General features: G+C 43.5%; 1 protein-coding gene across 9 annotated transcripts in view; it reads right to left on the reverse strand.

Annotated features, from left to right (window-relative positions):
* The window catches only part of LOC147616858 (uncharacterized), a 146,347-nt gene that overhangs the window by 105,190 nt on the left and 14,250 nt on the right, over positions 1–26,907 (reverse strand). For 7 of the 9 annotated variants that reach the window (XR_015262341.1, XR_015262342.1, XR_015262343.1 and 4 more), the window contains 2 exons: positions 20,832–20,875; positions 20,685–20,727 (listed from right to left, as the gene is read on the reverse strand). The exons of 1 other annotated variant lie outside the window; for it this stretch is intronic. Coding sequence is in view for 5 of the 8 variants with exons in the window: in XM_086776499.1 (XP_086632625.1) it covers positions 20,685–20,727; positions 20,832–20,875 (87 nt within the window). In the remaining 3 variants the exon portion in view is untranslated. The remainder of the gene's footprint in view (positions 1–20,684; positions 20,728–20,831; positions 20,876–26,907) is intronic. One more of the 9 variants, XM_086776502.1, reaches the window with a different exon arrangement.

The raw sequence follows: 26,907 nt of genomic DNA on the forward strand, positions 1-26,907 counted from the left end.
TCATTTTGACAATGATGTTTCTCAATTTTCAGATAGTGGAGGACATGCAGAGAATTGAGCACCGATCTTTGATATTCAGATGGTTACTTGATGCCATTATATCACAACTCTCTCATTGTAAATATGTACATACCTCTCAAATGCTTTACCTATAATATCCAAGGCCTCTGTAGGTTAGACAAATGGAGGCTTCTATGGGTTTACATAATTAAAAATCAGCCTCATAGATTTGTTTACAAGAACATAACCATGTAGGGTATCACATATTTTATGCCGGCACTCATTATTTTTCAGGAATGGTCATGGTGATTCGCCATGAATTTCAACCATGTGTCGCATATAATGATCCGTTGGGAAGATGGAATAGTGCTTCAATGCCATGCGAATGGAGAGATATTTGAATTTGGTGGTGTATATGCATTGTAGACTTCTTCAATGAGAACTCAAATGTCGGAAAAATTGAGTGCCTATCCTTGGCTTTCATATGCGTTTTTTGTGTGGAGACTTTAATAACTCCCTTGAATATGATGATAATAGTAATCACAAATTGCATATGCTTGGTTCTAAAATACGTTAGTGGCATGCTACACTTCAATATATAGGAGCATGTGATTTGTGGAAACACTTGATGCATACCATGCAAGGGTTTACATTTCATCACAATGCTATTACTGACTATTGGGCTCGTCTAAACAGATGGTATATGTTGAATGCAAACCAATATGATACTTTTACATGCAAAATGTCCATAGACTATTCGATGTGCCTTGTAGATCATTACCCTTTGTGGATGATGTTGTATTTTGGCATGTCAATAATGGATGTTCCACTCCCACAAAAGAGGCTATTATTGATAAACAACAGCTATCTAAAACATCAACCTTTTGTTGATTTGGTTGCTCATGCAATGCAACAACTAAAGATGTTGGTGCAGATTCACCACTCGCATGTAGGCTGTAATTTTGGTTATGGTAAATGGTTTTTGGGAGAAGAAAGAGGTAGAGTGAAGGATGCAAAACTCGTGGCTAAACAACTCATTGAATGTAGTCATCAAAGAAGTCTGCATGATTCAGAGCAAGAGGCTTTGATACAAGCAAGCAGTTGTATTAAGAGAAATGATGAAAGAAAGCTGCAAAAACGACAGATAGGTCCAGACCAAAACCTCTAAAAGACACAGATTAAAGGATTTTTCAAGGGCTTATATGCTTGGAGGGCTTTGCAATGCATAGAGTTACGAATCATGATGGTTGTTGGATTGACAATAGGCAATAGTTAGAAAGGGAAGTTTTTAGTTACTTTAGTGACCTTTTTGCAGCCCCCAACAAACCTAATCAGAGAATTATGGATGCACGACACGTGTTGCTTCGCAATGTAAATAAAATTTTGGCCCAGTGGCAAACATCTAATTTCGAGGCTGGGCTGAATTCACCATGCAAGAACTACAACATGCACTACACAATTTGGGCAAATGGAAATGCCCAGGCTAGGATGGCCTAACGGTAGATATTTTTCTAGGGTGTTGGAATATGCTAAAATTTGAGCCACTTTGTATGATTAATTGTTGTTGGCATTCTCGGGGGTACTCCCTTCTTCCTGGAAAGAAGGATTAGTTCATTTAATTCCCAAAAAACATCTTTGTGACAAGTTATCAGATTGGAGACCAATAATTCTTATCCGGTGGTTTACAAACTGGTTGCAAAAATGCTAGTTAACTGTTTGAAGATCATCTTATATGAGGGTCTACACCCTGCACAATAGGTTTTGTGCCCAGAAGGCAAATTATGGATAACACTGCCAATGCTTACATTGGCATTGAATATGTGAAATATACTCACTTATAAATTATCACTAAGTCCTAAGATATAAGTTAACGCAAGTTTACCAAGATTTTTCGAGGTGGTGCCACTACCGTTGGAGTATGTTTTGGTTTGGAGCTAGTGGAAAGAGGGTCAAGATCTTAGGGATTTCAAGCGTCTAGCTCTGTGGAGGATATGTGTTGTCTCCATGAAAACACGACGTGTGTCAGTGGACAATACATCTCTGGCTTGGGGGCTCCCAAGAGCTGCATGCCTCCTTGGAAGGCTAGCTCTCATCCGATGCAAACCAAAGAAATCAATGATAGTGGTGTGGGTGGTGTCAGGAAAGTTTTAAATGTTTATTTGGGTTTTTGTCAAAACTTTGTTGTAAGTACAATTGTGACATCTTTACACTTGTACAATATTGCATCTTTACTTTGTTAGCCGTAGGCTAGCCTGAGCCACGGGCTAGCACTGTAGCAGCTGTTGGACAACCGGATGTTAGCACCGTCAACCGTCAGGGCCTGCCTACTTTATTGCAGGAAACGATGCTTCCTTATAAAACACTCAGCAAGCGCAACGCATCTTATCATCACAGTACTAACAAATACTACAAGCAGGTTTTGCAGTAGCATAGCAACCTGGCACATCTGGCGTGCTAGATGTAGCGAGGCCATCGAGGGTACCCACACTCTGCCGGCTGAGACCATCAGGAGCATATGGCTCGACATCATTCACACCCTCTGCTGTTAGTGGGGGAAGTTGCAGGGAGGTTCTGACCGCATGCAGAAGTGGCGGGAAGCCTTCTTGAGACTTTGGAGGCCTGGCCCTTTCCTCACTGATAGAGGCGGTGACCCCATTTGGCACTATAGACCACCTGTGTGGTTGTCCCCCCCCCCCTCCCCCTTTATGAGATAGTCTTCTCCTCATAGAGCGGCCAGCCGGAGGAGAAGCATCTCTCCCCCTTATGATCACTTGTTTCCTGCCCTTATATGAGGCGAGTTTGTATTTAGCCCTTCGTGGTTGTACGTAGCTCTTTGTGGCTGTTTTCTCTTTAACTAATTGAAGGATCTTTTTCTCGGGAAAAAAAAACACTGCAAGCAGGCACTATAAATGGATGAGTCCTCAACCTTGCAAAAGGCTGGCCGCCGATTGTATCACTTCCTGTTTTGGATTGACATAAGGAAGACTGTTCTTTTTTTTGTTCTCTCTTTCTTGTACATACATCTTCCTATTACATTTCTGTGTATTTCAGTTATGTTTCATACGCTATGATTGTTAACATTATCTACTAAAGCATCGTGTTTTTACACTGTTTATTACGCGGTCAGCCTGGTTAGTGTTCAGTGATTTGTGTGTTGTTCATCCCTACTACCCCGACCTCACCACCATTGTTCATACCACCACCACCGCCAGCGCCCCCGCAGCTCCGTCTCCTTCGCTACCTCAACACCATGCACCGACCGGCTGTCAACGTAAAGTATCCCAAATTTTTCAGGAAATCCTTGGATGATGCAGATGTTGACATCTTGATGTTTGACACCACCTGGTGTGTCAATGTACCTGGCCCGGTTGATCAACAACTCAAAACGATTGTCTTTGTTCCCACACTCCATAAGAGTGCCGCTCTTTGGGTTGCTCAGTATGAGTACGCCCATTTTCCCACCTACGATGCCATCCGGGATGCATTCCTTCAACACTTCAAAGAAGACAAGACATCCGTGCATGTGTTTGATAAACTGGGCAGAATGAACCAGAGGAGAATGATAGTAGAAGATTATGCTCCAAAGTTCCGGAAACTCATCCGCAGGCTAGATGTAGCTAATCGGCCCGCAAAGGAAATTCTCAACTCTTATTTCATGAAGGGCCTCAGCAAGCAACTCAAATGCTTCGTTTTGCTGGTGCTGACCTGGCTACCATCACCATGGAGCAGCTTGTAGACTCTGCTCTCAGAGCAGAGCTGGTATTGGTAGGCCCGGGAAAAAGCAAGGAAAAGTCCAAGAGTAAAAGTAAGTCCAAGAAGTCCTCATGTGGATCTTCGGACGAGGAGAATGATTCCGATGATTCCACATCTAGTGAGGAATCGGAGGAGGAGGAACATCGCAAGACTAGTTCCAAGAGTAAGAAGGCAGGGAAGACAGCCAAGGAATTGGCTGCAGCCATGGCTCAGTTGGCCAGTGAAGGTGCGAAGCCCACTCCTACCGTCCGGTCAGACATCTGGTGTGTGAAGTGTCGAAATTATGGACATGCAGCCGATGAATGCGGCTTGAATGAACTCTAGTGTGCCATCTGCAGGACGGCCACATATACAACTGAACCCTTCCGCTACAATGGCAGGAGAGCCCCTCCGTAAATCCAACCTCCAGTGGTGGTCGCAGTCCAAGCCACCCAACCCATGGCTATGCCTGACCAATTTCGTAGACTCCAATTCCACCCCCGCAGAAACTTTCCTCCTCGAGGTGCTGCTGGATCCCCAAGGCCCGTCTTTACATGCTTTTATTGCCATGGCCAAGGCCACCGGAAGTCGGAGTGTGAACTATGGAAAAAGCATAAAGCAGAATTAGAGGGAGCACAGGCTTCTGTACTCGGACAACCCACAATGAACGCGGTGGAAATCCAAGCTTTAGATGAGCAAGCAGTACCCCGGCCGACCACACAAGTGACGAGATTCATGCAACCCAAGGCTCCGGAGGTGGCGCAAGAACTGACCTCGAATAAGAAGGGGAAGCAAAAAGAAGTCACCTGGCAAGAACAACACAAAGTCCGGATGGAAGTATCTGCTTGGGTGGAGGAGCAACAAGCCAAAGAGGCATTGCGGAAAAAGCACCTGGAAAAGCAGAGGTCAATTTGTCGGCTGGAATCACAACCCAGTTCTCCGGAGATGAGCCCTAAAGGAAAAGAAGACAAAGTAGCCTCGCCAATCAAGAAGCAACGACCAATGAAAGGTGCAGAGACACTAGGGCCGGAAGACTGAGCGGAAGCACAAAAACAGGTGGATTACCCAAGAAGGCTCACAAAAGTAGAACACCAGCTGTATGATCTATGGGAAGATCAAGTGGCAGCCAATACACATGTCGGTGGAACAATTACTCACATTGGTACCAAGTTTCAAGAAGCAGCTGATTGGTCGCTTGAAACCTCAGGGAGAGGAGACGCCACCCTTACAGCCATGGGAAGCCCTGAGTATTGAAAAGGCAGATACCCCACCAAGGGAACCCCCCATTTATGATGAAGCCATCCCAATGATCCAAGTCAAGTTGGCCGGAGTGGATATAGCAAAAGTTCTGCTAGATGGCGGTTCCGGAGTCAATATCCTATCAAATGCAACATGCAGCATGCTTAGATGCTGAATGCAACAACCATCTTAGATCACAAAAGTAATGCCCCTCCAGTGCATCTGGGTGATGAAACAATTATCTTGGACAATAAGGCCACACTGTCACATCAAAGTGACATACAACTCTTGCTTGTTCCTTGAGAACCTGCAGCAAAAGTCTAAAACCAAGTGGAAACACATAACCTGTGTTAGCCAAAAACAAAACCATGCATCATTCTACATATGGCACACATATGCATGACACATATATGCATTTGCAAACAATATGCTCCTCAAGATGCTCTACCTACTCCAATTTAATAGTCTCAGGGCTGCTCGCAAGCCTTACGCCCATGGACTTCCCGTAGGACCCACGACTAATGGTACAACATGAGCATATGAAAGCATTCAATGCATCTAAACTATACATCCACGAAGTACTTTCCACGTATGTCTCATGGCTATCTTGCAAGAGTCACACTCAGTGATGCATCCATAAACATAATAAAGTACTTGATGTATCATACCAATATACATGCATCACACCACTCAATCCAGAGTATTTTTCAATGTATTCTCAACGGTACCAGGATCCAATGACACCAGATTATAATAATACCTCAAAAGGTGTATGTATAGATGCACAAATAGAGTTCGATCCATATATCCATGAACCATACCAACTCTAGGACTGCTCGCAAGACTTATGCCCTCCATAGAGTTATCCATAGTTGCAGTTATAGTTCAAGGTGCGGCCGACTGTGAATCATACCCAACTTTACCATCTCATGTGACTAGTACACAATATCATAGAAGTCCCATAAGCAGATGTACTGTCAGCCTCAGTACCTTCGGGTGAATACAAAGATGTCACCAAGCGACTCCTAGATGAAAACTGAGCCTGTCTATAACAAGGGAGTGGAGGTGCTACCCCCCTCTTGAGCACCAGCAATGCTCTAGACCTATGCTCTGCTGAACCTGAATGAGCCGTAGCAAGAGTCGGCTCCAACTCAAAGGCCTCGAGATAAAGCTGCAATACCTGAGGTGAATCTGCTAAGTCACCCTCCTCCATCCACTTCGCATCCATCACTGAACAGTTCTTGAACTTCACAAGATAGCGACAGGAAACTTTACCTTGTACCTTTCTTTCCTTGTCTGCCAGTATCTGCTTGGGAATAAGAACCGCATCAAGTTCCTCTACTTCCGATTGAGCCTCATCTGATACATCTTCAGGAACCCAAAACCTGCTTGCACTCCACCCAAGTGGTAAGCACAAGTCCCCAATGAAGCATAGTAGATCACCACTGCTAAACATAGGAAGAAGCTGCCTTCCGAACCCATGAAGTCTCCGTGAAGATACCACTGGTGACAGTGTGTCGAAAGCCATAGCCTTCAACCCATCTCTTGCACCATAACACTTCAACTGTTTCTTGTTCCTGGCTGACTACTTCCTTTCCTTGGTGTCTTTTCTCCTGAGCTTCATCTTTAGCTTTTGCTATTCACCTCATACAGGCAAAGACATTCACCTCATACAGGCAAAGACACACAATCGTGCACTGCCTTATCACTTTCCACATGTTGAAGCTTTTGATGTGACAACCACGGGCTCGCCTACTTGAGAAAGTCGACGATATCCTGGCAATGGAACCATGAAACCGGCCTTTAGAAACTTGACGGGCAGTGAAACGAACACTCGCACACAAAACACTTCAACACCTTTGAGGACCTGGAAAAGGAAAACAAGCAGGGGGGAGCTAGAGTGCTCCTGCAAATATTACACGGACACTGATTGGCCCCAAAACGTAGTGGCGCCCCTTGCGGTATTTCTTTACTTGATCAAAATTTGAGTACAAAGTACAACTTGTAGAATCCTCCACCAATAGGATCCCTTATAGTTTCACCCAAGACTTCCAAAAGAGAACTCGCCTTATTACAACACAGCATACCATGGAGAAGGCACACCTGTACAACACCTCCCCGCTTGAAAAGGTCTTCTCCATCTCTACCATGGATCCCTCAAACCCTTTCCAGGAGGTGTATGTTGAGCAGCCTCCAGGCTTTGTTGTTCCAAGATCAGAAGGGATGGTTTACAGGTTATGTAAGGCCTTGTATGGTCGAAGGGATGGTTTACAGGTTACGTAAGGCCTTGTATGGTCTTAAACAGGCTCTCAGGGCTTGGAATCAGAAGATTGATTCCTTCTTTGTTCAGACTAGTTTTCAGAGATCGGTTGCAGATCCCAACCTATATCTCTTTCGGGAACGCGGCATGGTTACAACTTACGATTATCATCCTTTATGTGGATGATCACATTCTCACCGGCAGTCATGTGGAGCACATTGGCGTGACGAAGGCTGCCTTATCAAAGGAGTTTGAGATGACCGACCTAGGCTTACTCCAGTTCTTTTTGGGATTGGAGATCTGGCAGACCCAAAGGGGGTTTTTCGTCTCTCAGCAGCGGTATGTTCATGAGTTGCTTGAGGCCTTTGGTATGGAGAACTGCAAGCCTATTACTTCGCCGATGGACCCAAATACAAAGTTAACTGTTAATGATCCTTGTGAGCCAGTTGATGCCTCGCAGTATCGGAAGTTGGTTGGTTCATTGATTTGGTTGTTGAACACCAGATTGGAGTTGAGCTTCTCCGTGGGGCTGTTGAGCTCTTATGCAGACGCCATTGAAGTCTCATTGGAACGCAGGATTGCAGATCTTGCGATATCTGCAGAGTACGAAGGATCTAGGACTCTTCTACACAGGAGGGGATGGAGTCAAACTCCAAGGTTGGAGTGACTCAAATTGGGGAGGAGATCCAGACACGAGGAGATCTACTTCAGGTTACAGTTTTACCCTCGGCTCAAGAGCAGTTTCTTGGAGCAGTAAGAGGCAGCCAACTATTGCCCTATCTTCGACAGAGGCAGAGTACCGGACTACTTGTGGTGCTGCTTGCGAGGTTGTGTGGCTGCGGAGGCTGCTAGGCGAGATTGGGTTTCCTCAGAAGGAGCCCACAGTCATCCAGTATGATAACCAAAGTTGTATAGCTATTGCTCCGAACCCGGTCTTCCATGCCCGGACCAAGCACATAGAGATACAGTATCACTTTGTACGTGAGAAGATCTTGGCTGGTGACATCTTGCTACTTTATTGTTCAATGAAGGACAATGCGGCGGACCTCTTCACGAAGTCTCTACCTCAGGCTATGCTCAAGCGGCACTCCAGCTCCCTAGGGTTGGTTTCACAACCAGGAGCCGAGAGGGGATGTTAGAAGTCATCTCCTGTCTTTACCAGACACCAGGGCCTCTATTGTGGGTGTGCCCGCCCTTTGTAGGTGTTTTCTCATTTTTCCTCACTCCCCGTATTTTTTCCCATTTTTCTGTGGCTTGGGGGGACAGTCCTGAGCTGGCAGGCGCATACATCTTCTGGCCAACTGTACCCAACTGCAGTACAGAGCTGGCCGACTCATGTTTGCTGGCCTACTGGTCTATGTGGCAGGTCGTGGAGATGTTGTACCTGTCGGCTACCTCTGGAGCAGGCCGACTGCTGCCTGGGGTCCATATATAATGGACCCCCACAACCCCTTGTCATATCATCTTGTATCACTTCGGGATCTTGTGTATATAGAGTAGAGTTACACGCATATCTCTCTCCTTCTCTTGTGCTGTCTATTTTCTGCACTCAACTTGCTCTTGTGGTCTCAGATTTGGTTATCATCTCCGCTACGTATTTTGACAGCACGCACACCACACGCACACACACACACACATATATACTAAATATGTGTGTGTGTGTGGCGATTTTAATAATGCTCCAAATCATGTGGATAATACTACTGGACATTCTCACATGCTTCATGTGGAACGACAAGCTTGGGATCTCTTTCAGCACACATGTAATGCCTTGGATTTGTGGCCTCTGTTGCAAGCCAATGATCCAGGATTCACATTTCAACATAACGCTCGATCAATGTATCGTGCTCGTCTGGACCGATGGTATCTCTTTCAGATGCAGCAGTATGATGATTTTGTATGTGATATGTGGATTGATTACTCCTTGTGTCTCTCGGATCATGCTCCGATATGCTTGAAAATACAATTTGGTTCATGTTCTGCCAATGATTCATTAACTAGAAAGAGACTTCTGCATGTCAATAATGCTTATCTTAAGCATGAGGTTTTTCGCAATCTGATTGTGAATATTATCTCGCCATTGATCTCTCAAATGCATGTTGATATGGACACAGCATGGTTTCGTTTTGTTATGCGGGTTCAATGTGTGATCCAGGATTATGGCAGACACTATTTATCGCATTTCAGAGAGCAAGTTCAACAGGCCAAAGGCACTTGTCAAAGTTTGATGCATCTGGCTAACACTTCATCTCTTACTGAAATCCAGATGACAGAGTTACTTTCTGCTCGTGCTTTGTTGCATCGTAATGATGAGAGAAAATTGGCAAAGTGGCAGACTAGAGCTCGCCAAAAGGCTATAGCGGATAAAGGATGCACTTCTAAACAATTCTTTCGTCATTTACATCTTTCTAGGCAGTCTCAAACTATTAAGAGGATTAAACTCCCGACTGGTGATTGGACTACCTCTCGTGTGGGGCTTGCACGGGCCATGGAATCTCATTATGGCAAGATTTTTGAGGCCTCTTCTCTCACGCAGGAAGGTCGAGAAGCTCGTCGCTTGTTTTTATCTCAAGTTGCACCGATTTTATCGGCGCACCAGGCTCAACTTTTGGAAGCCGCCTTCACGGAGACAGAATTGTATGCCAGTTTGTGTGATTTGGGCCGTTGGAAATCTCCTGGTTGGGATGGCCTTACTGTAGAATTTTTCTTGTTGTTTTGGCACTACCTGGATCAGCCACTATTGTTAATGATAAACAGGGCATGGGAGCAACAGGTTTTGCCTTCATCTTGGAAAGAAGGCTTGCTCAAGTTGATTCCAAAGCAAGCACTTTGTGAAGAGTTCTCGCAATGGAGGCCGATTACGCTCATGCCTGTGGTTTATAAATTGCTGGCTAAAATGCTTGTCAATAGACTTAAAGGGTTTTTGCATGATGGTTTGCATCCATCTCAGTATGGCTTCATTCCACGAAGGCAAATTACTGATAATCTAGCAAATGTCATCATTGGCATGGAGTATGCGAAATACACTCGACAAGATGTATTGGTCATGCAGGTTGACATTGAAAAGGCATTTGACACTGTTCTTTGGGATTACATTGCAGATACCATGCTTCGGCTGGGATTTGGGCCTAAGCTATCCTCTGTGGTTTATTTCTTGTATGCTGACAGTACCTCTGCCGGTTTGTTGGATGGTTTTCTCACAGATCCTTGGCATTTGGGACGTTCAGTAAGGCAAGGTTGTCCTCTCAGTGCTTTGCTTTATGCGATTGCTACTCATCCCCTGCTTATGTATTTGGAATCTTTGACTTCGTCTGGAAGATTGCAGGGCTTGAAATTACCCTCTGGGAAACATTTTATTGCGCAAGCTTATGCAGATGATTCTCTCTTTATGCCTCGCAATCACCAAGATGATGTGGAACAAATTATGCACACTCTTCATTTGTTTGGATTGGCAGCAGGCCTCAAAGTGAATTTTCGTAAATCCAAACTATTGGCTCTGACTGAATATGATTGGCATAAGCTGCTTTGGCCAGGCGAACTTGTTCCTCCGAACATTATAGTTCGTCATTTGGGTTATCCGCTGGGTTGGACTGTATCGGCTACACGGAAATTGGATTGGGTAGCCGAGCGCTTGCACTCCAAGTTACATTATTGGAAGTTGTCCACTTGGCCGCTTCATGTGCGTCTTAGAATTGTGCAATGCATTCTTGTAGCTTATGTGCAGTTTTATCTACCTTTGCTATATTGGTCTCAATCCCGCTTGAAGTCCCTTATGTCAAGTATATTGGCGCATTTCTGGCGCACTTCATCTCGTGGAAAGGGCCTCAGATTGTTATCCATGGACAAGTTATGCTCTCCTAAGCGCCTTGGAGGCTTGAATATTTTGGATTTGAGACGTCATGTTTTGGCTAGGAAAGCTATGCTTTTGCCGGTTTTGTTGGATCAGCAGCAACCCTGGACTCTCATGGTGTCCCATTTGTGTCGGCATATTGTCACGCCATTCTATGGTCATTGGCAACCCACATACTGGGATCTTATATGTGGAAAACTTGAAGGACACATTCCGGGATGTCCTTTCACTTCTTCTCTCATTATTGATTGGAAGGAAGTTACTTCACATATGATATGGCATGGTTCCCGATCTTTGATGGGCAATTCCCTGCGGCTAGAGAGTTTGCATTGGAGTCGTGTATTTTCTTCCACTTTGGTTGACCGTTCACCTCGTCAGGCATATTTTCTATCTCAAAAAGGAATTTGTCAGATACATCAGGTGGTGGATGACACTGGTCAGGTTCTTTCCTTCTCTGTTGCGGCGGATCGTTTTCAATTGGGATCCCATTATTCTCATCTTTGGACAGAAATTCAGCGGATGATTGCTGATATTTCTCCTTTACCTCGCTTGAATGTGGATTCCCGTCTATCTGATTGGAATCTTGGAACCACTCCTATGAAATGTATTTCAGCTGGGACAGTTTATGCCCTCTTGCAATCGGATTCATGGATAGTCAGACATGGTAATCAGCTATGGTCTCTCTCCAAATCTTCAATGTGGTGGAAACATACATTGTTTCGCATTTGGAAAAGTCATCTGCCTCTTAAAGAACGCCTGTTCTTGTGGCGCTGTTTGGTTGGTGCTCTTCCTGTTGGTAGCTTGTTACATGCACGTCATATTGCGCCTTCACATTGTGTCCAATGTAAAGCTACTGAGGAGACTGTCCCACATTTACTATGGGGCTGCGTATGCTCCAGATCGTTCATTCGCCGGGTCTCGACTGCTCTTCGCCTTCGTTTCCCTTCGGGCATTTTTCACAGATGCTTTTGGCTTTTTGGGGTGTTACAAGCATCACAGTCTCAGTTTGCAGTATTTTTCAGCTGGGTCCGATTCTGGGTCTTTTGGACCATATGGCATGTTCGGAACAACCTCATGTTCCAAGCCAATGACATTGTTCCCTTCCATTACTTCAAGTTCTCGCTTGGTCACGCGCTTCATTTTGCTTATAATGCTGGGGACATCACTCTTGATGCTTATAGGATTTACTTTGATTGCTTCTAGGTGGTGAAGCCTATAGTTACTCCTCTTTTTCTGGGTTTTCCTCGCTTAGAGGTTTCCCACTTGTAAATAAAAAGTGTGATCTTTTTGGTGGGTTTTCCTCGTTTTGAGGTTTCCCACCTGTAATTAATGACATTAAGCTTTACAAAAAAAAAAAAAAAGTGTGGTGGTGTGTGGTGGTAAGAGAGAAGGCCGCCGAAGACCTGCTCGCCTGCTCCGTCAACTTGCTCGCCTGCTCCTTCGACCTGCTCGCTCCTTTTGGGTGAGCACGTGTGGTGAGGTGCTTGTCCCTGGACTGTATCGGCCTTGTAGCCTACACTGTGTCGGCCTTGCAGTAATCTACGCGACCTTCTCAGGGTTCCCAGATGCTCTTTTTTCTCATCGCCAATCTGCTCTTCTTCCTCTCTTCCGCGACCTGTGTGCGTGTATAGGAGTGTGTGTGTGTGTGTGCGTGTGTGTCTGTGCCTCGCTTCAGGTCAGTTTTTTCCCTTCTGTGTAAGTCGCTACAGGTCTCTGTTTTTCCCCTCCTTGTAAGATTGCATTCCAATAGTGCTGTCCCCCCTTTTTTTCTGACCTCTGTCTTCCTGCTGAATCGAATAGTCTCGATGGCAGAATCAAGCAAGTATTATGTCAAGAGAGCTCTTTCTCCTGAACCTAAAAGACAATCAAGGGAATCTCCGCCCCCCATAGCTCCTTCATCTGAAGATGCTTCCTATGTGTTTGACATGTTGAATGAGGATTTTCAACAAAGTAGAAGAGAATGGATACTACCTGCTCCGGAACTCACTTACAAGATGAAGTTGCCTTCTCTTGTGCATCCTCTGAAGAAACTCTCTCAAACTGCAGTCATCATCTTTTTTCCAAGTAAAATACCCTCGGCTAATGATGTGGGACAATGGGTGAATTCTCTCCTGGGTGGATGCTATGTAGAAGGAGTCTATTTTGCCTCCAGAGGATTTTATGAAGTTCATCTCTTGGATGCATTGACAAAACAAAAGATGCTGGAAATGTCCCCTTTATTTTTTGGTCGTCAAATGGTGCACATCATGCCCTGGTCTCCTAATAAGGATTATCAGAATCTCATCAAACATCACTGCCCTGTATGGGTTGAAGTCGTTGATTTCCCAGATTACATGAGAACAGAGCTTCCAGGCTTAGCGATGACATTGGGACAAGTGATCTGTCCCCCTCGTCCCACAGGTAACAAAAATCGTTTTTGCATCTTACGGGATACTGATAGACCAACCCCCTCTTCTATTGCAGTTGAGATTGAGGGTGTTAATTTGGGAAAGAAATATTTCACTTTGAAATGGGGCATTTTTGCTGGAGCTTGTTTCTCTTGTCACAAGTTCGGGCATCTAGCTTCTGAGTGTCCCTCAATCCTTCATCCGCCTCCTCCAGCTGCCATTCCTCCGCCATCTAATAAAGGAGGTCAAAAGACTTATGTGGAAAAGACTGAAGCTAAAGGAGCAAAGCCTTCAGTTCCTACAGGGAACCAAGCCAATTTAGCCCAAAACAAGGATAAAGGAAAAAGCAAGCTAGTGGAAAATAATTCATCTTCTCACGAGGGTTGGCAGAATGCAAAGAAGACGGTGCCTCTCAAACAAAGACCTCTCCAATCTCGCAATTGGGATGCTTCTGCTCCATCTCCTGGTCAACCTTCTACCTCTTCGGACAGCCCCATCTCAAAGGCATGGGTCAATGCAGTTAAGAAGGGTATTCCACTTTGTGAAGAAGATGATTTAGTCAGGGAATTGGATTTTGAGGGTCAGCAAGACCCTGTGGCAATGGCAGAGGCTTGATGCCTCCCTTTCTCTTTGAGGACTGCTCATCTCTTGTACATATTTTCATGCGTGCTTCTCTTAAATGTTTTTCTTATAATATACAAGGCCTCTGCAATCAGCATAAATGGAGGCTCCTATGGCATTATATAAACAATACTCATCCTGATGTTGTGTGTCTGCAAGAGCATAATCAGCATTCTTTTGCTGGCCAGCATGGGTTCTTTCCAGGCTATGATATATTTTATGCAGGATCTGGACAATTCTCTGGGCTGTGCATTTTAGCCAGACATGATCTGCAACCCTGTGTAGCATATAATGATCCTTGTGGCCGATGGATGATTATCCAATGCATGATCAATGGAGAGATTTTTGAAATAGGCTCCTTGTATGCCTCTCAAATTTCAGCTTCCAGAGCTCAAATGTGGGACTCCATTAACCAATATCCTTGGTCTTCAAATGCTCTACTTTGTGGTGATTTTAATAATTCCCCTCACTGGAAGGACAATACCACACATAAATCCCATATGATTCCCTCTGAAATCCAGCGATGGGAACATATGACTTCTTCTCTTCATACTGCAGATTTATGGACAGCAACTCACCCTTCGGTTTTGGGATTCACATATCATCACAATGCTTTTACAGAATATTGGGCCAGGCTTGATAGATGGTATCTTATTCATGCTCAGCAATATGATGATTATACATGTCAAATGTGGACTGATTATTCTCAACAACTATCTGATCATACTCCACTTTGGCTCAACCTTTCTTTTGGTATGCCTCTGGATGACATTCAGCTCTCTTTAGTCAGACATTTGCAGGTTAATCAATTATATCTTTCTCATGAAAAATTCCAGCAAATGATCAGATTGGCTTGTAAGCCATTGTTATCTCATGCTCAGGAGGATCTGGATTTTGCTTGGAACTCTTTTGTACATCGTATTCAAAATGTCATTAAGGAATATGGAAGATGGTACATGGCAGAAACCAAACAGCATATCCAATGGGCAAAATCATACAAGCAGTCCTTGGTACAGATTAGCCATCAAAGGTCTCTTTCTGCTTCTGAACAGAATTCATTGTCTTGTGCTTCTTCCATAATTGATGCTAATGATAAACGCAAGCTTTCCAAATGGCAGACAAGGGCTAGAGTTAAACCTATGCTAGATAAGGGCTGCTCCTCGAAATCTTTCTTTCGAAACTTACACACGTACAGACAAAGTCAATCTATCATGAGAGTCAGGAAATCGGATGGTCTTTGGACCCAGACTTTATCTCAGCTAGAAAAACAATGTTTGGATCATTTTTGGCTTCTTTTTTCTCTACCATCTTCTTCTACATCTCAGGCTGCATTGGCTCGGAGCATATTTATTGAGCTTGTTTCTCCTATTGTTTCTTTGCAAAAAGCTTCAATGCTGGAAATGTCCTTTTCAGATACAGAATTGGATGAAGCCCTCAAGCATTTGGGTAAACATAAATCCCCAGGTTGGGATGGTTTGACGGTTGAATTTTTTATAGCCTTCTGGGCTGAATTGAAGGGTCCAATCTTGAAGCTTGTTAATGTAGCCTGGCAGCATCAACATCTTCCCTCAGCTTGGAAGCATGGTCTGGTTAAGCTTCTGCCCAAAAAACCTCTGTGTGAAACAATGGATGACTGGAGGCCTATCACTTTGATGCCTGTTATATATAAACTTATTGCTAAAATGTTGGTACACCGGATAAAGGATATCCTTCATGATGGACTTCATCCCAGGCAATATGGTTTTGTTCCAAGAAGGCATATACATGATAATATCTCCAATACTCTCATTGCAATGGAATATGCAAAATACTCTGCTCAAGATGTCTTGGTCATGCAGGTGGATGTGGCAAAGGCATTTGATACGGTGCAGTGGGATTATGTTTCTCAAATCATGTCTAAACTTGGTTTTGGGCCAAAGCTAGTTAATGTCATATATTGGCTTTACTCAGATTCCACTGCTCAATGCTTTATAGGGAAACATTTGTCTGAGTCTTGGACTCTAGAACGATCAGTTCGACAGGGATGCCCTCTCAGTGCTCTGTTCTATGCTATTGCTTCGCATCCTTTGCTTCTTTACATGGATCATCTGGTTGATACTAGACAGTTAGAGGGGCTTCAGATTTCTGGTTCACGGCCTTTCATTGCACAGGCTTATGCAGATGATTCATTCTTCATGCCAAAGAACAGTCCTTTGGAGCTTCGTCTATTGATGGATACTCTTTCAGATTTTGGGTTGGCAGCTGGTTTAAAAATTAATTTTCAGAAATCAACTCTTACCTCTCAAGCATTGTGACTGGCATGCTATCCTGTGGCCCGGCCAGATTATTTATCCGGAAAGCATAGTAAGACACTTGGGCTATCCTGGATAGATGTGAATGAATGTGATGTCATGTGAATCGGGATGTGAATGAATGATATGGGATGTGAATGGATGAGATGTGATCTGTATCCCATTGGCTGGAAAATCAGAAATAAGCAACAAATATCTTGGGTGCTAAACAAAATTAAGGACAAATTAGAATATTGGAAGATCTCCGCTTGGCCATTACATGTACGGCTTCGAATTGTTCAGTCCATTGTTCTGGCTTATGTCCAATTCTACCTTCCTCTCTTACATTGGTCATCTCGAGATCTTTCTTCTAGCCATGGAGATTTTTTGGAAAACCAAGCTTCATAAAAAAGCTTTAAGGTTGCTCAAAATGGACCTGCTTTGCTCAAAATGGACCTGCTTTGCTCAAAATGGACCTGCTTTGCTCGCCAAAAATGCATGGTGGTTTGAATATTATAAACATCAAATTTCATGTGCTGGCAAGAAAGATCACTATGCTCAAAACCTTTTTTCAACAAGAGCAGCCTTGGTCTATCATGTTGGCAATTTTGTGTGGTCGGATGCGCACAAATGCTTATGGTCGTTGGTTGGTTGATCCATCGGAAGTAGTGCTTGGCAAATTTCAAGGTAAAATCCCTGGTTGTCCATTTTCTACTTCCTTGATTCAGGATTGGAAGAAAGTGCTCTCTCGCATCAAATGGTCTCCCCATCTTGCTTCTATAGCTTCCTCGCTTCGAATGGAAAGCATACATTGGAGTGCTGTTTTTTACTCTCCCCTTGCTGTACAACAACCAATCAGAGCTTATAATCTTATGAAATTGGGCATCCGGTTCATTGACGACGTAGTGGATACTAGAGGGCAAATTCTTTCTTTTCCGGCAGCATGCCAACAATACAATCTTGGGATGCATCATAGATCTATATGGAAAGCTATTGCAGATCTCTTACACCCTTTCATTCCGATTCCAACATTGGATGTAAGAGACAGGCTTCAAGATTGGCATCTTCAGTCTTCAAGTTCAAGATTATCCTCTCAATCTTTGCATCTATTGACTTCTATACAGGCTTATCGATTGATATTACCTCCTCCATGGATTGCTCAGCATGCTAATTCTCTTTGGCATCTGGATAAGTCTTTAGCTTGGTGGAAAGCAAAACTGACATTGATATGGAAGTTGAAAATGCCATTGAAACAGAGACTCTTTCTTTGGAGATGCATTGTCGGTATTTTTCCAGTGGGAGTGAAATTGGCTCAAAGAAGGATTGCCTCTTCTATTTGTCCAAGATGTCATCATACTACTGAGAGTGTTCCGCATTTATTGTGGTCTTGTTCATATTCCAGAAACCTTCTGGACAAGATCTCCTATTTTTTATCTCTCAGATTTCCTGCACACAGGTTCTACAAGTTTTTCTGGATGTTTGGCACCTTATCAGCTTCTTTGTCACAGTATTCTCTTTTCTTCCATTGGATCAGATACTGGGCCTTATGGACCCTCTGGCTACAGCGAAATCATGCATATCTGAATTCACCCCTTCAGCACCCTTATGAGTTCTTCCGAGCCTCGTTGCGGCAGTCCTTATATGATGCCGTGCATGAGGGAGATTTGGATGTTTCTTGTGTTCAGCTTTTCTTTTACTGTTTCTGATGGATAGGGCATAGGCTCTTTTCTTGAGCACTGCCCTGATCTTGCATAGAACTTTTTTGCTGCTGTTTTTAAGTTCTAGGGTTTAGACATCCTCCTGATGTCAAACCCTTTTGTACATTTATGATATAATGCAATTTCAACTGGTTTTACAAAAAAAAAAGTGTGTGTGTGTGTGTGTGTGTGTGTGTGTATTTCTTTTATTTATAAACATCACGAATGATTAGGAGTAAGCCATCAAGACAACATGACATTATACGTGTAGATTTTAGGGTGGCCCCATTGGTTACAAATGCCCTCATTCAAATCGTCACTTACATTCAACATGTATAGACTCTTGACAGAGACTCCCGTATCTAGCACTAAAGTCATCTATACAGAGGGAGAGGGAGCCAGTTAGGCAGGCTGGATTGCCCTTCTCCTCATTCACCATCATTACCTACATGTGCATGGTATTCGGAGGTAGTTCAGTGGTCTCATGCACATGGCATACAGATGAACCGTCTCCCCTACCTCAACCTCTCACAACAAGAGATCAACCGATTAGATCTACTCGGACTACACATACATCGTATGTGGGTATCCCCATCAAAGATTGGTAAGAAATGTAAGTTCTACACATAGCACTTCTTGAGACTCTCTAAGGATGGACGAGATACAAACAGATACACATGTCACATGCTATGTGTATAGCAATTACATGTACATACACTAGTGTTAGATGTTTTCTTCTACCTTTTCTTTTAGTTTTTCCATGACTTTGTATATCCATGGTACCATTGTATCACTTTTGGTCTCATGGACCTTGGGGTCTTTTGTAGACGTTACTCTCTCTCTCTCTCTCTCTCTCTCTCTCTCTCTCTCTCTCTCTCTCTCTAGCTCTGGCTGCTGAACCCATGGTGAAGCGCGTGGCTATTTGACACATTAGTCACATCGGGACTGATGTATGGAGCAGCCGTATGGGCACCAGGCCTTGCTACCCATTGGTGGACACAGATAGAGAGACCACAGGCCCTCATGATGGCACGCATGATACGCAGCAAACCGTCAATACCTCATGACATTATCCGAGCAGAGTTTGCTGCGCCTCCTATGATGGTAGAGGCCATATTCCAGACTATATGCCTGCTAGACAGATTCAGAGAGATGCCACAGGACAGATTGTCATACAGAGCTTTTGAGGCATCTAGACAGCTGGCTGAGGCAGGACAGAGGATCATGGCATGCACAGGTCACACATTGGTTCTCACAGCATGGCCTAGACATGGATCATCTACCACCATTCCAGTATGACAGGGATGCACCACATATCCGTCTCTCTCATAGTGAGAGGAACAGAGTATTGAGACAGGACCTATGGCAGCTCTATACACACGAGAGACATGGATATCGCCAACACAGCCTCTTCCACCGAAGATGCTATACTACAAAGATCACTTCATGAGTATCACTGATGATGGATTTATAGAGAGGCCTAGATACATGGAGGGCTTTTTACCACACGGCTCCCGAGTGGCTATTGGTCAGCTTAGAGTTTCATCACATCGATTGGAGATCGAGACTGGCAGCGCAGCACGGATCCCCCGAGAGGAGAGGGTATGCAGATTGTGCAGAGAGGAGGTGGAGAGTGAGGAGCATTATGTATGCAGATGCAGAGCATATACAGCCATCAAAGAGAGATATCCCATTTTATTCAGAGAGCCACATTCCCTACGCCAGATCTTTGAGGCAACAGACCAGCGCATATTGGGGAGATTCATTCTAGACATACAGCGTCACAAAGAGACATCATTACAGGCTCAGACAGCTCCAGAGGGGGGACGACAGACACAGATTACTACCATTTTTTTGAGATCCATCCCACTCCCAGCCCCTACACAACAGGGAATTACTCTCCAGAGAACAAAGACACTCAGAGCCCACAGGAGACAGAGCACACCTGGCTTTCGGACACCACACCTATACCAGAGAGAGATGACAGAGATCAGAGCTCAGTTTCACAGAGGGTGCAGAGCGACTAGCTCGCTTCAGAGGAGACCCAGGCATGTTCTTCAAGGAGCTGTGGACACCCCCTTCATTGATGTATACCATTTTATACCCCCAGTATGGTACAGGAAGGAGCTAGCTAGGTTGCATATCATGATTGTATACTCCATGCATATAGCTTTGCATTCTCCTGTAGTAGAGCTCCATCCCCTCCCTCCCACTCATTGTACTTATTGCACACCCAGATTCAGCTTTTTTTTTTTTTAGTTCAGTACTTTTTCATTTTGTTGGGATGACAGAGGATACCCCACATAGGTATAATTGATTTGTCTCACAGGCCGAGTTCGGTCTTTTGGAAGACGTTAATAAAATCTCTCTCTCTCTCTCTCTCTCTCTCTCTCTCTCTCTCTCTCTCTCCATTTTTTTTTTTAATCGTAACTGGCTAAGTTTCTTGTTTTAGTAGTTACTCTATCAATTGAAATCCAAATCATATTTATGTATGTCCTCATTTCCTATGCTAAACTTTCTCTAAAGTTTTCCTTGTTTGTGATTGTTTATTATTTATAAGAGCAATTGTTCTCTCGATTTGTAAGGTTAAATATATATGAAGATGTATGTATAAAGGCATATCTCTACCTCAAAAAAGCCATTGTCGTGACTTGCAATGGACCATTTATACCTGTAACACATTCAACCCATGAACAAAACATAAATTGCGACAACATGGCAAGGCATAAAGGCCTCCAAGCAAACAACTACTATTAAACTACATGTATCAATTACCACCAAGAATCGCCATGAAGAATCCAGGCAAAATTGATGAATAACTGCAGCAAGATTAGGGAAAATAAGATACTAATAAGGAAAACAACTTATTTTTTACCTTCATGAAGCTTATCCAAAACCATGCTCACAATATATCAAAATGAAGTGACATACATACTTACTCTGACGTTCTAGCCTTAGCCTTATCCAACATCCCTCAAATCATCAAGAAGTGATGAGCTTAAGGATTACAAATGATTAATTTGTTGCACCACCACTTTAGTTTGCTAAAGGCTTGCAAAGATACCATGTGCATAGTTCTCCTAAGACAGTTAGTAAATGTAAAAGGATACTAAACTAGGTTCTTTTACAGTAAGTTTGTCGACAGTAGCTGCAGCTAGGGTTTGTAGGTACAATGCTCAGCTATGGAGGTTGAAAGATCTTCATGTCATAGGAGAGTGTGTAAAAGAATAGAGAGAGAAGCGAGAAGAGAGAGAGAACAAAGCATAGGAGTGTGTGTGTAAAAGGATAGAGAGAAGAGAGAACAAAGCTCTTAAAAAGAGTACACGACTGAATGATGTGATAGTTTGCTTGATTAATTCAATGAAGTACAAGTACCTTTAAAGGTTACAAAGATTAGCCTTCTGACATCATTGCTTATGTCATAGCACACAAATAAATTGATACCTCTTGATACCTCTCTAAGAGGTGGTTCACACACAAACATTCATCCACACTAATAAGAGTGGGTTCACACATGGATAAGACCTTGCTTCCCAACAAACCTCCCCTCAAGGGATTACCTCAGCAAACTGTGCCAAGGATAAATCTAGACTCATGGTTTCTCATGCTAATTTTCCTGGTCAAGGATAAATCACATGGCTCTAATTTCACAAGCCAATTATGGGATCCCATGGATACGGACGAACAAGGATCAAATCACATACACAAAACTGAAAAACAACATACAACTCGATAGAAAACAACACATATTTTGGACTTTAAAAAGCCCAATCATCATTACAATAGTTTGCTTTCACTGTGGGAAGCTTTGTCTCCTCAATGATATTTGCATTTGCCTCTTTATTAAAGTAGTTCTTTTCATTGTGATTGTTTTTTCCACAATGTCTACACGGCTTCTTTGAACAATAGTCCTTCTCACCATGATTATTCCTACCACAAAGGGAACATTTTACACCTATGATGCTCTTCTTTGTGAACAAGGAGCTGTCCCCACCCTGCTTTCTCTTTTTGAGCTTCCTTTCTTCTTCCTTGAAGGAGGCTATGACCCCTTCCAAGGTCAGATTGGGTAAGTTCTTTAGCATGGTAATAAGGTTGACGTGCTGCTCTTCAGGCATTGATTTTATCAATACTGCTAAGGCCACATCTTCTTCCACATTTGTTTTAAGTCCTACAAGCTTGGTTCATTAGAGAGTGGTTGCATTTTGAGACTTCATTTTGTTCACATGACCATCAAAGCTCCCATGTGGTTGCATTGTGAGTCCATACAACTCTATCTGCAGAGAAACTTTGGAGTTTCTCACTTGAGCTGCAAAGAGCTTATCAAGCTTTTCATAAGCCTCTTTAGAGGAAGGGAAATTTGCAACATGATGTATGAAGTTATGAGAGAAGCCAAGGGCTATGAGACCAAAGGCTTTTTGATCTCTGAGCTCCCAAGCCTTTTGTGTTGCATCTTCAGTCTCCGGCATCTTCTCATCCCCTTCAATGAAAGGCCACACACCTTCTCTCATCAGACTAAACTTCAGATTAGTCTGCCAGGTGTGGAAACTCTCCCCATTGAATTTTTCAATGAACATGTGGAAAGTCATTTTATGCTTTGAAATTAGAAAGGTCTTAACAGAGGAATGCATCCAATGTCAATGTTCAATTCCATACAAAAAATGCCCAATAATTAGGGTTTCCGAAAAAATAGGATTTTTGAAAAATCAAGGTTGCCAAAAATTAGGGTTTTTTTAAAAATGATGCTATGGGAAGCTATAGCAACATTTGAATGCTTGATATATGCCCTCAATTTTTTTTTTTAAAGATGAAAGATTTGGGATTACTGCTTTGACTAAGTTGGATTTGCAAAAATTTTAAAAACTCCCAAAATTTCTCTGATGAAAACCTTCAGTCTACTAGTTGGTTTTGTTGATTTGATGCAAGCTCTCCTCAGCTACTACAGCAATGTCCTCTCCCTTTTTTCTTTTTTGGATCTAGATGTGCAATTGGTTGCTACAAGTGCTGGCGGTCAATGTGCTCGAGAGTGGCGTTGTTGGCAGCAATCGTGCTGTAGAAGCGTGAGTGATAAGACGGTGATAAGGTGTATGCAGCAAGCACAATAGGCCAGTGCAACCGGGTGGCGTTGATCGTGTCATGCAGAGGAACTGGCGGATAACACTGAGCAGAAAGGCACCAGTGGCAAGCTGTGCGACGGTGGGTAGAAGATGTAGTAGAGGTGACACTAACTGGAGTGGTGCAGTGGCTATAGGCGGGGTTGCTGGAGGCAACAGGCCTGGAAGCTACTGCACTGTTGAGAGTTGGCAGCACTGTTGGCAGTCGGCAACACTGTTGGCTAAGCAACGACGACGACAGAGCAAAGCAGCAATGCACGCCAGGTGGATTAATGCATGACAAGCTTTGATACCATGTTGATAGTAGCTACAACTAGGGTTTACAGGTGCAGTGCTCAGCTATGGAGGCTGAAAGATCTTCATGTCATAGGAGTGTGTGTAAAAGGATAGAGAGAGAAGAGAGAGAACAAAGCTCTTTCAGAGAGAGTGAAGTACACGACTGAATGATGTGATAGTTTGCTTGATTAATTCAATGAATTACAAGTACCTTTATAGGTTAGAAGGGTTGGCCTTCGACATCATTGCTTATGTCATAGCACACAAATATCTAGATATTATTAATACCCCTCTAAGAGGTTGTTCACACACAAACATTCATCCACACTCATAAGAGTGGGTTCACACAAAGGTAAGAGCTTTATTCCCAATAGAGTTTCATATCAAGGATATTGATAGCGAACATTAGTTCGTTTGATGTTGATGTTTAGGAGAATCTCATAAGAATGTTGATACTATTAATGTAGATGAAGACCGGATATGAAGATGTTATCTCCTTTCCTTTCAACGAGATTATGTCATTTTTCAGTAACTTTATAGGTGAATAAGGTATTTAGCATTTAAACGATCATAGAGGGGCCTTTGGTACCTCTTATTAACGCAAATAAGCAAATAAACTCTAGACCTAAAGCACTTAAGAGCCAGAACCAAACATTAAGCTAAACTTTAAAAAAGAGTTCGACTCAAAAGTGCAACCATTAACTCCAATGTCTGTCCGAACATGAAGTGTAGGTTCATCAACTCTATCATGCATAGCGTGGACAATAAGCTATGACATCCCTATGCACGTCATCAGTGCCCAAGAGTAGGTGCAGGTTTGTATAAGGTTAGTCCAAAAGAACATGCTTTATAAAACCAGCGAACTGATTTATACGCTGATATTCAGCAGTTGTGCAGGACAAGGTGATACTCCTCCAAAGAGCAATGATTGGATCAGCCCCTACTCTAGGTACGATCGCAGGAGCGCCTTCTTCCGCTGCCGCTGCCACTACCACCTCACAGTGCCTCTGCATCCACCGACAGGAACCTTCGACACCGACCACCTCTCGGAGTGCTTTGTCTCACATCGACGCAAGCCTTCGTCACCGACCGTGCTTCAGCTCTGACATCATCTCTACTTTTGCACTGGTCTTTCTACTCAGAGTCACCTCACATCAGAGGGCTCTTGTTCATATGTTCACTCACCATTATATATATGGACTCACTCACATATTTCATGCTATGTTGTTTTGCTCTGATCTTTCGTGCATCTGGTCCTTTCGTCCTTTTGCCCTCACATGGTACCAGAGCTATCGTGAGCAAAGGGATTGAAGACCTCGAGAGCACACAGCATATGCGGATTCTTTATTTGTGGACTTACCCGAGATCACAAAATCCAGGTGAGAATACTCATAACACGATGCTTAAGGATGCCAACAAGTATGCTAGGATTTATGAGGAGACCATGGCTAGCCAAAACCAAAAACATGCCTCTCAGAAACCTTACATTCCAGCCAGTTCCGACCAGGGTTCCCAACGTAAGCGCAAAAGTAAATCTCCCTAGGGAGCTTCAATGCTTTTAAAGCACAAGGAGGACGATATTTGGTGGAGGTGTGTGAATTATAAAAAGTTAAATAAAGTTACGATAAAGAATATGTATCCTCTTCCCAGAGTAGATGATTTTGTTGATAAATAGGTTGTAGGGTGCTACCTATCTTATGAAGATTGACCTTCGTATTGGTTATCACCAGATACGTATATCCGAGGAGGATGTCTTTAAGACGGGCTTCCGTTGCGATATAGCCATTACGAGTTTTTTGTATTACCTTTTGGGCTCATGAATGATTAATGAACTCTTTCGAGATTTTTTGGGGAAGTTCCTTGTGGTATTCTTAGTTGTGCCATCAAGGAGCCTATTGAGCATCTTAGGGTAGCCTTGGGGCTACTGCGGCAGAACAGTTAACTGTATGCTAAACTCTCTGTTACAGGACTGAGTATTTTACCTCTTTTTCTTAAGCGTTGTAATTATGTTTTAAACCTGTTTAGCATTCACTAATCATGTTTACCTATATATGCATGTGTAAGTTTGTACACGTGTGTGGATGCAGATACATGTTTGGTGTGTGTGTGTACATGTGTGTGCATGTTCATATGCATATGTATGTGTTTTTCTCTTATCTTGTTGCAGCAGCTGAGGCACCTTGTGATTCAGCCCAATCAGCAGCCGACACATGGCACAGCTGACGTGGCACAGCCACGTGGCACAGATGATGTGGCAGCTGACACGTGTGCAGGTACGGTTGGCTGCACAGGCTGGACTACACGTGTGGCACTGACACGTGGCAGCTGGCGGCTGGATAGACAGGCTGCAAGACTGCAGGCGCTGCCACTAGGTGCTGACGTGGCAGGCACTGCAGCCGTACTACACCCAAGCGCAAGAGGGAGAGAGAAGCGAAGGAGCCGTGCAGCAAGCGTGGGCACGGGGCAGCAGCGAAGAGAAGCGAAGCGCAAGGCAGCCAACGCAAGAAAGAGGAGAAGGCGGGCAGCTAGACGCGATGGGCATCCGGGCGGCAACAAAACGCGCAAGGAAAAAAAAAAGGAAAGGGAAGAAAACGCCGGGCAGCCCATATATATATAAATATATATATAAAAAAAAGAAAAGAAGCGTGGGTTTTCGAAAAACACTAGCGCTACCTGTGTAAATTTTTTTTTTTAAAAGAGAGAGAGAGAGAGAGAGAGAGAGAGAGAGAGAGAGAAAAAGCTATTCCATAGTTTTTTTTTTGAGAAAAGCCTTTGTAATAGATTTTTCTAAGGGGAAACGCATAGCTTTTTCTCCCAAACTTGTATAATTAGGGGCCAAGGCTCTTGTATCCCACAACACATCTTCAGTGAAAGCTAGAAGGAGATCTCCTCTACTTGGAGCAAGGGGATTTTTTCTTAGGAATTGTACAAGGGCTACGCCGACCTTGAGTTATAAATAAATACCTACGGGGGCCCCACGCTTTGGGGCCAATTGGTCTTTTGTGCAGGAGCATTTTAGCTCCACTTATTTATTTTCTTCTTCTTCCAAATTTATTATTCCAGTGCATAAAGCGATTAAGGTGTGATTAAGTGTGTTCACCGCCCGTCAAATTTCTGAAGGCCGGTTTCAAGGTTCCATTGCCGGGATTCATCGTCAACTTTTTCAAGAGGGTGAGCCTATGGTCGACACATGCCACCTATGAAGAAAAGATACAGAGTTTGATGGAGGGATTAATGGAACTCGTGAAGGACTGACCTTTTCCACAAAACTTCAAAGCTGATTCTAAACGAGTTTTTGGTCATGCCTTACGGTCTTACGAATGCTCCAACGAATTTTAACAAGATGATGGATCGGATTTTTCGACCCCACCGTGCTTTTGTGGGCACCTTCTTTGATGATATGATTGTGTTTTCTCATTCAGAGAAGGAGCATCAGGAGCATTTGACCAAAGTCTTTGAGGAAC

Source organism: Cibotium barometz, chromosome 37 (genome assembly GCF_041138505.1).
Source record: "Cibotium barometz isolate CiBa-2024 chromosome 37, ASM4113850v1, whole genome shotgun sequence".
NCBI classification, from domain to species: domain Eukaryota; kingdom Viridiplantae; phylum Streptophyta; class Polypodiopsida; order Cyatheales; family Cibotiaceae; genus Cibotium; species Cibotium barometz.